Here is a 17079-nt window from a genome sequence, read left to right on the forward strand (position 1 = left end):
ACACCTTAGCAACCACATTATGAGCTACAAAACACTTAAAATACCGTAGCAACACCAATCACATAATGAGCAACAAAACATGCCAAATACCATAGCAACACATTGACAACCACATAATCAGCAACAAAACATTTAAAATATTATATCCATAGCCTGGCAACCCCATAACTAACAACAACACATGCCAAATACCTTAGCAACACCTTGACAACCACATAATCAGCAACAAAACATTTAAAATACCATAGCAACACCTTAGCAACCACATACGCAATAAAAATGTTGAAGTAACATAAAAGCAACAGTTATGACTTTTTGCCATATTGTTTTTAACAGTTATTGAATCAAGGTAGGGTGACATGGTGGCTTAGTGGTTAGCACTGTCGCCTCACAGCAGGAAGGTGGCTGGTTCGAGTCCCGGCTGTGTCAGTGCGCTACAGGGGAATTGATGAACTCAATTGGTTGTTTCCCAGTACTGGGTTGCAGCTGGAAGGGCATCCTGGGCATTCTGCTGGGCTGCCACAGTGGAATGAATAGTTGGCGGTTCATTCCACTGTGGCAACCCCTGATAAAGGGGCTAAGCCGAAGGAAAATAAATAAATAAATCAAGGTATATTTACATGAGAAGCAAACATATTTAAAACATGTTTTTACAGATAATAAGATTTAATAACTTATTTATGCTTATTAAGGAATGTATAGACAGATATAAAGGGATCAAATGTAAAACTTTACACTGGAAATCAACCACTATACAAAATATCAACGTTTATTTTTATCAAACCAAAATTTCCTCATAAAGCTTGTTTAAATTAGACTAGAGTGTGTTAAAACAGCATTAAGATGAAGTACTGTAGATTCACCCTGCCTGTGAGATGCATTTGTACCCTCTGACTTCCTAAAAAAACTCAAGCATTCCCATAAATATTAGCGAGGAAAAAAGCACAGACCACGCACTTCCTCTTCAAACCTCTCTTTAAAAGCCATTAATTCCACAAAATGTATCAAATGTGCAATGTGCCGAATAGAGATGGTTTAAAACGTAAAAGCAAACAATGGTGTCGCTCCAATGCTATACATAGGCGTACCCACTTAAACAGCAACAAGAAGCCACATCTATTTTAAAGATTGAGTTCGGGGTCTCCAGCTGCTAAACTCAGACCTTGAAAACCTCGGTCTGGAGGTCATTTAACCGAGAGACACAACAAGGTTTTTTGGAAGAAATGATTAGGAAATTTATTTCACAGCGTTTCGACTGACAGTCAAATGTGTTTTACTTCAGTAAGAGGCAAAAATAAACCAAATGTTCCAGTAATTATTAACAACATGGTCTTTATTGAGTATATTCTGGCATTTGTGTACATAATGATTAGGAAAGACTTTCATTAATGTCTTGGTATCTGCCTATTAATAAGATATGGGCTGGTTATTAGCATTTGTGAAGTATGATTTTAGTCTACATCCCTAAATCCTGTAGCTAACTACAACTGTACGTATTGTAGTCACCTTATTCTTCGGTATTCGTTTGGCTAGAGGCTTCCGGTCTCATTCACTTCCATTCATTTTTAGACGTTAAAAACTGCTCGTTTCGCGGTTTGATGTTGCAAACTGATATTTCCTTATTATATTATTCTACTTGGTCTGTATAGTCATGCAAATATTTGTTTGTAGAGCAAGTAGTTTGACCGTTTTCTGCCGTTTATTCGTTCTAAAACAATCGAGAAAACAGGCGCACTTCCACATTTTAGGGTAAGGTCAATAGGGAAGACTTGAATTACTAATTCCCACTATACCTGCCTATTGATATGATATGGGCTGGTTATTAGCACTGAGGAAGTATGATCATATTCTACATGCCTAAACCCAATACCTACAATCGTAATATACAGTTGAAGTCAGAATTATTCGCCCCACTTTAAATTGTATTTTCTTTTTTTAAATATCTCCCAAATGCTGTTAAACAGAGTAAGGAAATGTTCACAGTATGTCTGATAATATTCTTTTCTTCCGGAGAAAGTCTTATTTGTTTTATTTCGGCAAGAATAAAAGCTGTTTTTAATTTTTTAAAACCATTTTAAGGTCAATAATATTAGCCCCTTTAAGCTATTTTTTTCAATAGTCTACAAAACAAACCATCATTATACAATAACTTGCCTAATTCCCCTAACCTGCCTAGTTACCCTAATTAACCTAGTTAAGCTAGTTTAAGCTGTATAGAAGTGTCTTGAAAATATCTAGTCTAATATTATTTACTGTCATCATGACAAAGATAAAATAAATCAGTTATTAGAGATGAGTTATTAAAACTATTATGATTAAAAATGTGCTAATGAAATCTGCTCTCCGTTAGACAGAAATTGGGGGAAAAAATTAACAGGGGGGCTAATAATTCTGACTTCAACTGTATATTAATCAGTATGTTAGTAGTTTATTGAGCTAAAAGTCATGTTACTAGCGAGAATTGTACCTTAAAATGAAGTGGTTTACCTTTGCAGGGCTTTTTCAAATGCATAGATGCCTAATTAACCGTTTGCATTTTTGTAAATTTATATTTTGAACATAAAGCAAAGCAAAGCCAGGGCAAGTTGTCACCGATTTAATCCAGTTTGTTGACTAGATGCATGCATGTTTTTGCCGTTTCATGATGTTTCTGATCATTTTGTCCATTATTGCACATTCTGCTGAAAATCCCTAATTATATCAATGGATAATTTGTCAGCTTCTACTACTGCTATAGAAATCAGTGCACAGTAAATCAGTTATGACTGATGCCAGTGTTGAAGTTGCTTGTTTGAAGTCACGAATTAAAATGAAATGCACTTTTCCCTCAAGTGGTTCCAATCCTTTATGACTTTATTTCTTCTGTTAAACAAAAACAAGATGTTCTGAAGAATGTTTGACATCCATACCAAAAGAAAGAAAGTCAAACAGGTTTGGAACAAGGGGAGGATGAGTTAATGATGAGAGAATTTTCATTTTTGAATGGACTTCCTCTTTAAAACTTGTGTCTACATAGAAATTATTAATACTGACATAACTTTTCTTCCTGTTTCAGTTGTATTATTGGATTTTAATTCAAATCATGTAACACTGGTGTATAGAGCAGGTGAAATGAGGAACTGTCTGTCTATAAAAGCAGAGTAACTCATAAGTGAACGCAGATACACTTTATATATGAATCTTACTGAACTTCTCTGCCACTCAGTGGCCAAATGAAATTCTCCTCCATTCAGCTTCAACACTGAACACTTACATTCACACTTTAACACCCTCTCCTACATCGTAACCCATTGCAATCTTCACTTTGCTACATTAGGAGTGTATTTTTATATATTCTGATCCAAAAACGATTCATTCATATTAAAATATGCTAGATTTAAATAAACATGGATGTAACCACATGACATATATCCAGGTCACCTGACTAAACTAATTGTTATCAATGCACAAAACATGCTGGGTTTTGTAACTTAACATTGGGTCAAATATGCATAAACAAAACAAAAAAAAAGCCATTTAAATTTAAAATAAAACAACAACATTTCGTTTGTGTATATTTCACCAAATGTTGTGTGAGCAGCATTTCTTATCTACATCCTTTTAATGAGACCAATGAGATTAAATAATCAAGCAACACACAAACGGAACTGAATCTTGCATTTGGTGCCCCAACAGAAAGTGTTTCATTAATACCATCATGGCATCATTCATTAAGCTTGCCTGCATCAAATATTAACTACCATATTTACTCAGTGCGTCAGGAGTTCATTCAGAAAAAGCCTCCAGATGCAGAAACCTCCCTGGATCAATGCTAAACGTTAATGTTTGAATAATACATCCGATCTTTCAAGCGTTTGGACAACTTCTTTATTGTAACTAGCATTTTTAAAAGTTATGAAAACTCTACAGTTTGACATCTATGATGAAGGTAGGCAATGATATAGTGACCTATATATATATATATATATATATATATATATATATATATATATATATATATATATATCAAGAAAATCAAAACTATTTAATTTCTAGATTTCAGTTTTAGACATTCCATCAAAAAATCCTGAAAAATCCATTTTAGCCATTTCTGTCCCAATTTTTAAGCAATCCTAAAAGATCATAATATCAATGTATTTGAAGTTAGTTTCAAACATAAACTTGTAAAATGCACAAATCGCTTAAGATTTATAATAATTCACAACAAAAATCTCAGTGTCTAGAATTCCCAATAAAACAAGTCAATTTTTTTTTTGTAATTTTCCATTGAGTTATGATAGAAATCCCATTCTTGGATGACTCTCTGACTGATGTGCGATGTTTTAAACACCACTGAAGGAATTCCCATGCATGCTAAACACTTGTTGGATGGCTTTCCATCACCTGCCCGACTATCGATGTCAAAACACGCTTTTAAATGCCACTTTTGTACAGAAAATCCATTCATAAGCTCGCGTCTAAACGTTTAATTAAAAGCTGATAGATCCATCGTGAAAATTAAACGTCTAGTCAACTTTGTCCAAACTTTAGATGGTATTAAAACAGATTGAAACACTTACAGGTAGCTCCCGCTGGTGAGGATGAGGAAGATCTGCGGATAATAGACAGACAGCAGCACACTGCGCGACGAGAAGAGGATCATGGTGACATATGGAGCGATCCGACGCCTTTTCTGACGGACTGAGAGAAAGAAACGCGTTTAGTTCCAGTTGCGCGTCCGTGGTGCGCGGGAACGGAGCTTTTTCTAGGCTGCGCGTAAAAACTCCCAGACGCGCTGTGTCATCGCGCGCTTCGTTCCGTCGGTGCGGGCTGATGTTTTTTTGGGGGGATTTGGGGATGGAAACAGAAGTGGCTCTCTCCTCTCCGGAGACTCCGGGCTGCCATTGGGCAGAGGACGGCACCATCACACCACCATCCGCCCACTTTTGGATAAAGGGGCCACTAGGGGCCACACTGACACCGCGTCCGTGCCCGCAGGAGAGGTAAACGAGAATCCCTAAAGCGATGACAGGTTTATTTAAGAGTTAAATGTTGTTGTAGCCGGCCTGCATGAACATAGTAGAACGGAAACACTTGTTTTTTTTTTGTATAGTACAGATTTGTGTTTTATATTTAAATATGTATCAGTGGAATGTGCAAGAAATGGCTTGCATACATAATTAATGGCCTTTATACAGACAGATTACACATAAAAATTCTACATCTATATCATATCATCTTCATATCAAATATATCTAGTACTAAAACCCCACTACAAGTCACTTAAGTCTTATTTTCTTAAGTCTTTTCAGGCAAGCCTTTTGTCATGATGTCAAAGATTATTCAGACAGAAATACTGCCTACACAAACAAACGTAAAAAAAATGTATCAGACGTTTAATTAGACATTTTAAGCTTCAGTGGTTAAGTGATAACAAAAAATACTTTGCAAGTGTATTTTCGATTAATTTCACTTTGCAAAATGGGCTAATGATAGCTAAAGCACTAGAAGTATTAGCTACTGGCCAGAATACTGACAAAAGATTCATACTGTCATTACTTAGGATGTTATTATAGATGTACACACTTATACATTATTTGGAAGTGTTTTAAACTAAACTTTTACAGTCTGAGGGGCGCTACAATGCAATTTATTTTCGCGCGGGACAAGCCTCAACCGATTTTCGCGCCGAAAACGAGTTTCCCTCAGAAAACGGCTTTATTAAAATGCAGCCCACCGATTCAAAAGTTAAAAAAATATTTATCCATGCAGTGGAGCTGTTCTTGTAATAGGTGTTGCTCAACCTAAAACACACTACATGAGTCACTTTAGTCTGATTTTCGGGCTTTTGCGAGCACATTTGTCATGATGTCAAAGATCACTCGTGTGATCTTTATTTAGGAAAGAAACCCTGTAGCTTACATATACAAAGATAGTATAGATATAATATGATAGATGTACATACTTCCACAAACTTTTGGAAGTGTTTTAAACTAAGATTTTACAGTCGCGCTAGAATACAATTTATTTTTCAATGTATTTTCGCGCCGGAAATGAGTTTCCTCAGAAAACGGCATGATTAAAATGCAGACCACAAAATCAAAAGTCAAAAAATCACATATTTTCACGTCTGTATAGAGTTTCCTTGGCAACAGTAAACAAGGTTGTATGTGTGAACAGGTCCTTTTTGAAAATACCGGTAAATTCGTTCTGGCTATTTTCCGGAAAGAGAAGTTGTAACATTACCGGCAATTTGCCGGAATGCTGCGCTGTGTGAATGCAGAAGGAAGATTGCCGTAATAAGCGCGTGCACGTCTAGAACGTGCTGACGTGAGACGTCTGCTTTAGCCAATCACAACAGTCAGACGCATTTACGTCCGCGCAGTTTATGAGAATAAAAGCCTTTGAATATTTTTCCAGGCACATTTAGCTGCTAGAAGTTAGTCAGATCACGTTTATATGTTCTTCTTTATGCCAACTGTGTAAATAATCATCGATGAGATGCTTATGATAAGCCGTTGTTTGTTTACCTTCAAGCTTTGCGTGTGCCTGTGAAACAGCCTGTGAGCGCCTGCACACGCACATATTATGAACATCTCGACATGCGAAAGTGATCCTGCGAAAGTTGTTCACAATATTGATCATCCACAGAGTTTGTAATTTAGTCAAATGTTTACAAACACAAGCGCAGCCGTTTAAAGCTCATTTGTGGTGAATGATGGCAGAATTTACCGGTATTTTGGAATGGATGTGTGAATGCTCTTTTCCGGAAAATTTCCGTAACGTCCTCGCCTGTGTGAACAGCGCTTTTTTGTATATACCGGTAAAGTCGTTCCGGAAATTTTCCGGACATTTACCGGTATCACTGTGTGAAAGGGGCTACTGTCTCTCATTCACACACATACACAAACATAGACATATTGCGAGGGCTTAAAGGGAGCAGTGGTTGTAATGTCGAGCGAAAATAAAAATGTTGTAAATACCGGCGCTCACCTCCCTCGCGACAGAGCGCATAGGAGATAAATGACGTCAGTACATAATAACCGGTTATGATCATTACTAAACCGATACCAAAATTGTCTGCGTCTGCATGGCGGTGCAACGAAAAAACTATTATGACAACCCTATTAAAATGGCTTTTAAAAAATTAAATACTGCTTTTATTCAAACTGAAATAAAACAAATAAGACTTTTTTCCAGAAGAAAAAATATTGTCAGACATACTGTGAAAATTTCCTTGCTCTGTTAAACATCATTTGGGAAATATTTAAAAAAGAAAACTATTCAAAGGGGGGCGAATAATTCTGACTTCAACTGTATATAGGGCTAAGTTTTCAGAATGAGCTTGGGTTGAATTAATTGCTGTATAACCACCCCTAAAACTGATGTCAGAAGATTTGTATTTCCAATTAGATTCTTGAGACACCACCGTGTCATTGCCACCGATGTTCAACAGTAGAAGCTTACAGCTGCAGAAATGTTAAAAGGCTGCAGAAATGTTAACTAATCAACTGGTCTGTATTTCCCACTGGCTGAAGGACAACTGTCTAACTCTAAATTACAACAAAACAGTTTCAATGTGTTTCTCCTCAAAAAACAGAGCACTAAATGCATTTAAAATCCAAATTGAACAAAAGGAAATTAAGGAAGTGAGTGAATTTAAATACCTAGGTGTCATCATAGACTCGAAGCTTAAGTTTGATGCCCACATCAAGAAAATGTCTAAGGCTATTAAGACAAATTTAAACTGTTTCGTATGATAAGATATCTCTTAAAGCAGCGCAAATTTTTGTGCATGCTATGATATTTTCACGTATGTCTTATTGTGCAATAATCTGGGGTCAAGCAACCCAGTCAGTTGTTAAGCCTGTAATATCTCTTTACAAACAAACTTTAAAAGTAATGGATCAAAAACCAATAAGATGGCACCATTGTCAAATTCTTAAAAAATATAATTTGTTAAGTTTTGATAGTTTTTTAAAGTTTTCGTTTTTAAAAAAACATGTTTAAGTGTATACATGGTCTTGCTCCTAAAGTAGTGAGGCCATCTTCCAGCCTTAACCACGGCGAATGAAGCTCTGCACAAGACTTTTGGCCAGCGGAGAAATTAAAATGGTCGTGCCCAACTGAGTCTGGTTCCCTCAAGGTTTTTTTTTCTTCACTCCCATCAGGTGAAGTTTTTTTTCCCTCTCCGCTGTCGCCACTGCCTCACATCGTTCAGGATTGGTAGAGCTACGCATCGATGAATTTGCTCTTCAGTGTTTGAACTCTCAGTAATGATTAAATCACACTGAACTGAGCTAAACTGAACTGAACTGAACTTAAACACTAAAACCTGAGCCACACTGTTCTAGTTACTATGACCATTTATGTAAAGCTGCTTTGACACAATCTACATTGTAAAAGCGCTATACAAATAAAGCTGAATTGAATTGAATAGTTTATGAGTTAATAAATAAATTCAGTAGTGATGGGGCAAAGACTAGAGGGGCGGTAAGTGGGAATTGTAGAATCCGCAGATGCAGAACCGCTGTGGGTCAGTCATCCTTTTCAGTAAAAGGTTCACATCTATGGAATGCCATTCCTGTTCATTTAAAGTTACAATCAGAACTCCCAGTTTTTTCTGTAAAGCTGAAAGAATGGTTGAAATCTTTACAGCAATGTGAACATTAAGCATTACTCTTTCAGGTTGGTCCCATTTACATTTCTCTTTATCCATATGGACTTGCATCTTATGGTTATGGCTCTGTAAATATTGTACATGTTTGCTGCATTGTGTTTTATTCTTGCCGGTTTTCTTTATTATTATTATTATTATTATTATTTATTTATTTATTTATTTATTTAATTTAATTTAATTTAATTTAATTTAATTTAATTTTATTTTATTTATTTATTTATTTATTTATTTATTTATTTATTTATTTATTTATTTATTTATTTATTATAATTTAAAGCCTAACCAGGGACGAGGGCTGCAAATTAGCTTTATGCTATATGCCCTATGTACACAACATCGGTTATCTTTGTATAACAATGTCAAGTGTATCGTCCCTGTAAAATAAACAAGCAAATAAAAAAATAAAAACAAGCGTTCAATTAGAATTTTTGATTTGACAAAACATAAATACCAGGTTTCACTCGATCTAGTGTTTCACTAGACTTCTTGGTACCTACTAAACAGCCTTAAGAGCCTTTGTTTTCAGTTTCTAAACTGAACCATTAAGGAAGCTCTTAGAAGATAAAAACAAGTTAACATACGCTGCTCTCCAAAACGTAACCCATAAATCTGTAGGCCAGCGTTATTAATGCGCTGAGTGAAACGCAGTGCTTGTACCTGCATGTGCTGTATGTCATCATGGTGGAAAGGGCGAAGGGGGTATAGTGACAGATCTCAAGCCTCAGGGGTGACAAAACAGGTTTGACCTGACGAGACCCCACATTATCTGAACATCTCAACGCATGCTTTCAGTCATATGAGGTCTTGTGAGGCTGATTAATCTCAGCTCTTTAACTTCATGACAAACGTGCTCGCAAAAAGCCCCAAAATCAGACCGAAGTGACTCATGTGGTGGTTTTAGAGTTTATAAGTCACCGTAAGCTGAAAATAATCACCTGTTTTGGGTAAATAGCAGCGGCATGAATGGATTTCCACTTCAAAAGACGGATAAAAAAATATGATCCTCAATCTGTTTGTGCATGCAGAAAGGCAAACGCAGATCGAGATATGATATAGGAAGCTCATTTTTGAATGGTTGAGAGTAAGGCAATGCGGAGAGCGTAAAAACAAGCGATGAGCGAGAAAGAGTTAACTGTAACAAGTAAATCATGAATAGACTAGATGACAGGCGACCCTCTTTTGGAATACAAGCAAATCCCCAAAGAATTCAGGTGAGGTCTTGCAAAACTGAAGGGTGAAGGAATGTGGAAATACAACTCGGCATGCTGTTATTACCGAGTGAGGGTATAGAGAGGTGAAAGCTAGAGAAAGAGTGAACCACATAGCGTGGATCTTCCTTTAAACTAGTTTACTAAGAAAAACAGAGAAAAGATAAAATCCGCCGCTCTAAATAATCCAGTTCTGGGATCAGTGAGCAGGTGTAATGCACAGAGCCACATACTACGAAACATGCATTACAAAAAGCAATACAGATAATAGGAAGTAAGTCAGGCTAAGAAGTGGAGGATAATGCAACAAAAATAATTTTATTCGACAAACAAGACATATTAGGGCTTATATAAAGATATATTTGGGTTCTCCAGTTTTTCAAACGTCTGAAAAGTTTAAAACAACACACTTTCAGTGTCCGCAAATGAAGTGTACTAAAGTAACTATTTTCCCCAGAGATGAGTTGCGGCTGGAAGGGCATCTGCTGCGTAAAAACTTGCTGGAAAAGTTGGCGGTTCATTCTGCTGTGGCGACCCCGGATTAATAAAGGGACTAAGCCAAAAAGAAAATGAATGAATGAATAAAGTAACTATATTTAAATAGAGAAAGAATATTAAGTACAAGCAAAGTATGTGTTTAAAAGATATTAAATATTGGTGAAATAATGTCCCCATCATCATCATTATCATTCGCCGAATCGTATTTATGTCTAAATAAACACCATATTGCAGGGTCCCTGTGGGGTCTTAAAAAGTCTTAAAATGTCTTCAATTTCACAAACAAAATTTTAGGCCTTAACAAGTCTTAACCAATCCTAAATTCACTGAAATATTGTGTTGTAGGTCTTAAATCTTTTTAAACAGGTCTTAATTTCCCACTGTCCAAGTAAAGCTACCTAATCGGGTCAACATCCATCAACAATCCATCTCATTAAAGCTTTTTTTATATTACATATTTATATTGCAAAGAGATCCAATTTACAAGCTGTTTTTACAGCAATTTCTGTTAATTAAATTCACTAATAAGGGAAAGAAAATTAAAATTACACAATTCTTCATGATAATAACAAAGCAAGATATCAATTTTACATGATAAATTACTCTCAATCAATTCCCAAAAGTCAATAAATGTATATTTTTGATTATTAATGTCAGTGTCTAAATAATAAATAAACTTTTAACAATGTTAAACTTGTCAATAAAAAAGGGTGTACAACTAGAGTTTCCTTGTTTTGACGCATTAAAATATGTCTCTACAAAAAAATTACATTGTTTTTTTGTTTTTTGTGCCAACCAACTTGGCCATTAGAAAAAAAAAATGTTTAGGCCTGTTTGAGTCTAAAATTTAATTCATAATGGTCTTAAAAAGATCTTAAAAAGTCTTCAATTTAAACCTGAAGAAAGCCTGGATTCATTCTGACCTACACTTAATATTTATTAAATAATAATTCATCATACTATAATAGAAAAATACTTCATATTTTACATGATTGAACAATTATTGCTGACAATTTGGTAAAATCGGTTCACCAGTAAAACATGACATTCATTTATTTTCCTTCAGTTTAGTCCCATTATTCATTTAGACTTATATTTATAAGTTGGGACTTTATTCTTATTATTAGTAGAACCGCCATCTTATCCAGCATGCGTTTAACACAGCGGATGCCCTTCCAGCTGCAACCCAGTACTAGGAAACACACATACACTCTCACATTCACACTCATACACTACAGCAAATTTAGTTCATCAATTCCCCTATAGCGCATGTGTTTGGACTGTGGGGGAAACCGGAGCAACCGGAGGGAACCCATGACAACACGGGGAGAACATGCAAACTCCACACAGAAACACCAACTGACCCAGCCAGGCTCGAACCAGCGACCTTCTTACTGTGAGACCATAGTGCTAACTACTCAGCCACCGTGCCTGAAACATGACAGTTCATTTCTTTTTCCTTTCAAATGCCATCAATGTCGCTCATTATAAACGGTTTGCTGTTTAAAAATATAGTTTTTACAATACAGGATATTGTATTATGAAAATCATAATAACAATATATGGTAATATTTATTATCTAGAACACATTCCAATGAAAAAATTAAGACAAATTATTAAACTTTACTGTTTTGGAGATTACAAACCTACTTACAACTTTATAAGTTTGCAAACATGGAAACGTTTGCAGTAACATTTTCAAAACACTGGAACAACAAACTACAGTGCTCTGCATTAATGAGTACACCTCATTTTGAAAGTTAATATTTTTATCCATTTCTCAGTGAATATAGATTATATATTTTGGTGCATTTAAACAAAACAGATTTGTTAAATAATTAAAATAAAATTTTATTCACTAAACATATTTAGGAATAGAAAGATAATACATTTGATAATACATAAAACATGCTAAATATTGCAACAAAAAAAAAACTTACAAACTGCAAAATTTCAACTAAATCTTGTCTTTTTTTCAAAATTTTTGCTATTTTTTTAAAATTGTATTTATATTTTTCCCTAACATATAAATTTAAGCTACTAATTTTTAGGCCATTATTGTAAGTTATTTTGTGAGATTAGTTCCAGTTTTGGCTTTAGTCCTAATTAATCTAATGTATATGCACAAATATAATATTTTATCACATCCTATAGAAAATATGAATATAAATGAGAGATTTGTGAGGGGTGTACTCGTATATGCTGAGCACTGTACGTATTAATAACATTTTAATGCAGAAATAACATTTTTTGTGCTCAGATTTTAAGAACATTATCAAAGGCCACATAATTCTGAATTATTATTATTCTACTTACTTTACTGAAACACAATGTTTGCTCAAAACTTTGCCAAGACGTTTTGTTGATATTCCCTGATAGGTGGAAAACAGTTAACATAACAGTTGTAAATCGATATAAGATCTGTGTTTTAATTGACCAAAAACCTACAATTTTAAAATGCATGTGTACATCTCAAATAAATTAAAAGTCTGCATGAAATATTTGCACTGTTAAACTTTAAACATAGCATAATTTTTAAAATATAAATAAATCAATCAATAAATAAAAAAATAATACATAAAATGCACAAACTTTCATATACAGAATTATTAACTAGTGCATTTGAATTCTTTTATATTTTTCCCTTACGGAGAGGTGATTTTTCAGCATATTTTTAAACATAATATAGTATATATATATTCTAATAACTGATTTCTTTTCTCCTTGCCATGATGACAGCACATAATATTTGCTTAGATATTTTTCCAGATTCTAGTTTTCAGCTTAAAGTGACATTTAAAGGCTTAACTAGGTTAATGAGGTTAAAGTTAGGGTAATTAGGCAAGTCATATAATAATGTTGACCTTAAAATATGTATTAAAAGCATATTTTATTACTGCTGAAATAAAAGAACTAAAACTTTCTTCATAAGAAAAAATATTATCGTTAATACTCTAAAAAAAAACTCCACCTGAGAAATATTTGAAATAAATATTGCACTAATCATTTTGCCCTGAAATCTCTATATAAAAATGCATGCATAAAATATATAGCATGCATCACCCACTCACCCGAGTCTGGAATAGATAATGCCGAAACACAGCAGCACGTTAAAGATCCACAAGCGTAGGGGTCTGACCATGATGTCCGATCAATGCAGAAATCCAGCTCACATCATTCCACCTGCGCAGGTAAACACGCTCTTTCTGTCTCTCCGACGCGTCTTTCTGATTCCCGCTGCAGTCAGAAACCCGAGAGCCATAGTCAGGATGCTTCACCGTCCTGTCCTGCCTTCCAAAAAGCAGATCTAGGCTTACAGACACTGGGTTTTCAAGGAGGAGCGAGTCCCAATGTTTTCAGGTGAACCTGTCGACTTCCTCCTCCTCTTTTCTCCCTCTCCCTCTCTTTATGCGTGTGATGGAATGCCGACGGTTTTATGTTCTCGTCGACTGCCACTGCTGCTGCTGTGCTGAATTCTTTCCATTTCTCCGCAGGTGAAAGTCTAGGGCAGGTAACTCAAGCCTTTATCCACGCCCCTTCGGCTTTACGCTCGCAGATGAGAGCTTTTTTTTCTTTCCTTTTTACAGTGCTTGAAACACGTGCTCCGAATGCACGGACCGCAAATGAAAGGCATCGAGGCTCAACCCTCCCTTTTCATAATGAAATTGGCTGTAAGTCTATTGCACAATCACGCAACAAAGTGATCATTCCATGCATGCATGTCTCATGGTTGATGTTTCACGAAGGAGGAACTAGAGAGGGAGGTGTTTTTTTTTTTTGCACACTCAAGGGGAGAAAACTATGCATTTGGAGAGAGCTGGTTTTCTGAAGGATTAGGATGCTGTTTAGCGACACAAAAACAAATGAGTGATGTTTTGTGGTGTAAATGTTGTGATGGTTGCACCCAAAAAAAGTGGTAGATTGCTTTCTAATTTAGAAAGCCTAAAACGGATTAAAATGTAAAGCTTAATATAAAGTCTGCATCACAAAACATGCTTTAATGGAGGAAAATTAGATCATAATCTATTATTCAAAGCTAAAAACTGATTCAAATGCATTGATAATGTTTGCACCAAGGAAAACTGATATAAAGGGGTAGACTGCTGTCTGGTTTAGAAAGCCAAAAATGGGTTCAAATGCAAAGTCTCCTCCATAAAACATACTTTAATGGAGGTAAAGTACATCACAATCTATTATAAAAACCAAGAAACAATTGAAATGCATTAAGGAAAAAATTTACTTATTTAAAATGAGCTGAAACAATAAAATTCCTAACTTTTTTTGGGGCACAACTTGATAGTTTTACGTTCAATCCACTTAAATTTGTAAAATGATTAAGTTAACTTGATTAAGTTAACAAGAAGGAATTTTGTGCTGGAACAACAAGAAGGAATTTTGTCGAACCCTCAATTTATTTACAGTGATGTTTTCAAAAATATATATTTATGGTAGTAATTTGCTTTCAGATTTAGAAAGCCAAAAGCTGGTAATGCACTGATAATGTTTACACCAAAAAACAGATATAAGGAGGTAGACTGCTGTCTGGCTTAGAAAGCCAAAAATGGGTTCAAATGCAAAGTCTCCACCTCAAAACATACTTTAATGGAGGTAAAGTACATCATAATCTATTATAAAACCAAAAATATTGACAAAAATCCACTTAAATTTCTAGCAATTATTAGGTTAACTTAATTGATTTGTGCTGGGATTACATTAAGGAGTTTTGTTGAGCTCTCCATTTTTTATAGTGTTGTTTGCCCCCCAATTTTTTTATTAATGGTGGTAGATTGGTTTCTGATTTAGAAAGTCAAAAACTGATTCAAATGTAAAGTTTAAAACAAAGTCTGCAGAAACATGCTGTAATGGAGGTAAATTGCATCATGGTCTATTATAAAAACCAAAAACTGATTCAAATGGAAACTGAAAAAAATGATTCAGATGATTCATTGGATTTACTCAATTTTTTTACATTAAGTGTCTTTAAACTATTTATTTGGGCTGAATTTAAACAAACAAATTAAGTTGAATTTTATTAAATGTAATTTGTTTGTTTAAATTCAACACAAATAAATTGTTTGCAACAGTTCTGCAGACAAAATGTTTTTCAGTGCATTGACAAAAGATTATTTTGCTGCTCGTTCAAACTACTTATTTAACAGGTCAAAACAACACTATTCTTAAGGTTTATTTAGGACAACTTGATTGTTTTATGTTATATCCACTTAAATTTGTTAAATTACTAAGTTAACTTCATCGATTTGTGCTGGAACAACAAGAAGGAGTTTTGTCCAACTTTCCATTTTTTTTTACAGGGATGGAAAAATTTATTTATGGTGGTAGATTGCTTTCTGTAGAAAGCCAAAAACTGATTCAAATGCAAAGCTTTATATAGAGTCTGCACCACAAAACATGCTTTAATGGAGGTAAATTAGATCATAATCTATTATTCAAAGCTAAAAACTGATTCAAATGCATTGATAATGTTTGCACCAAGGAAAACTGATATAAAGGGGTAGACTGCTGTCTGGTTTAGAAAGCCAAAAATGGGTTCAAATGCAAAGTCTCCTCCATAAAACATACTTTAATGGAGGTAAAGTACATCACAATCTATTATAAAAACCAAGAAACATTTGAAATGCATTAAGGAAAAAAATTACTTATTTAAAATGAGCTGAAACAACAAAATTCTTAACTTTTTTGGGGGCACAACTTGATAGTTTTACGTTCAATCCACTTAAATTTGTAAAATGATTAAGTTAACTTGATTGATTTGTGCTGGAACAACAAGAAGGAATTTTGTCGAACCCTCAATTTATTTACAGTGATGTTTTCAAATATATATATATATTCATGGTAGTAATTTGCTTTTAGATTTAGAAAGCCAAAAGCTGATTCAAATGGAAAGCTTACTCTAAAGTCTGCAGCACAAAGCATGCTTTTGTAGAGGTAAAGTACATCATAATCTATTATAAAACCAAAAATATTGACAAAAATCCACTTAAATTTCTAGAAATTATTAGGTTAACTTAATTGATTTGTGCTGGGACTACATTAAGGTGGTTTGTTGAGCTCACCATTTTTTATAGTGTTGTTTGCCCCCCATTTTTTTATTAATGGTGGTAGATTGGTTTCTGATTTAGAAAGCCAAAAACTGATGAAAAAGATGCAAAGTTTAAAACAAAGTCTGCAGAAACATGCTGTAATGGAGGTAAATTACATCATGGTCTATTATAAAAACCAAAAACTGATTCAAATGCAAAGTTTAAAACAAAGTCTACAGAAACATGCTGTAATGGAGGTAAATTGCATCATGGTCTATTATAAAAACCAAAAACTGATTCAAATGCAAAGTTTAAAACAAAGTCTACAGAAACATGCTGTAATGGAGATAAATTGCATCATGGTCTATTATAAAAACCAAAAACTGATTCAAATGGAAACTGAAAAAAATGATTGAGATGATTCCTTGGATTTACTCAATTTTTTTTTACATTAAGTGGCTTTAAACTATTTATTTGGGCTGAATTTAAACAAACAAGTTAAGTTGAATTTTATTAAATGTAATTTGTTTGTTTAAATTCAACACAAATAAATTGTTTGCAACAGTTCTGCAGACAAAATGTTTTTCAGTGCTTTGACAAAAAATTATTTTGCTGCTCGTTCAAACTACTTATTTAACAGGTCAAAACAACACTATTCTTAAGGTTTATTTGG

General features: G+C 34.4%; 1 protein-coding gene across 4 annotated transcripts in view; it reads right to left on the reverse strand.

Annotated features, from left to right (window-relative positions):
* wnt7bb (wingless-type MMTV integration site family, member 7Bb) overlaps positions 1 to 13668 on the reverse strand; it is a 77852-nt gene extending 64184 nt beyond the window's left edge. For 2 of the 4 annotated variants that reach the window (XM_073942608.1, XM_073942606.1), the window contains exon 1: positions 13437 to 13668. Coding sequence is in view for 2 of the 4 variants with exons in the window: in XM_073942606.1 (XP_073798707.1) it covers positions 13437 to 13507 (71 nt within the window). In the remaining 2 variants the exon portion in view is untranslated. Of the gene's footprint in view, positions 1 to 4559; positions 4833 to 13436 lie in introns of those variants that run through there. The other 2 variants (XM_073942607.1, XM_001920184.9) reach the window with 1 other exon arrangement.
* Between the last annotated feature and the right edge of the window lie 3411 nt (positions 13669 to 17079).

This window comes from Danio rerio, chromosome 25 (genome assembly GCF_049306965.1).
Source record: "Danio rerio strain Tuebingen ecotype United States chromosome 25, GRCz12tu, whole genome shotgun sequence".
Classification (NCBI taxonomy): Eukaryota; Metazoa; Chordata; class Actinopteri; order Cypriniformes; family Danionidae; genus Danio; species Danio rerio.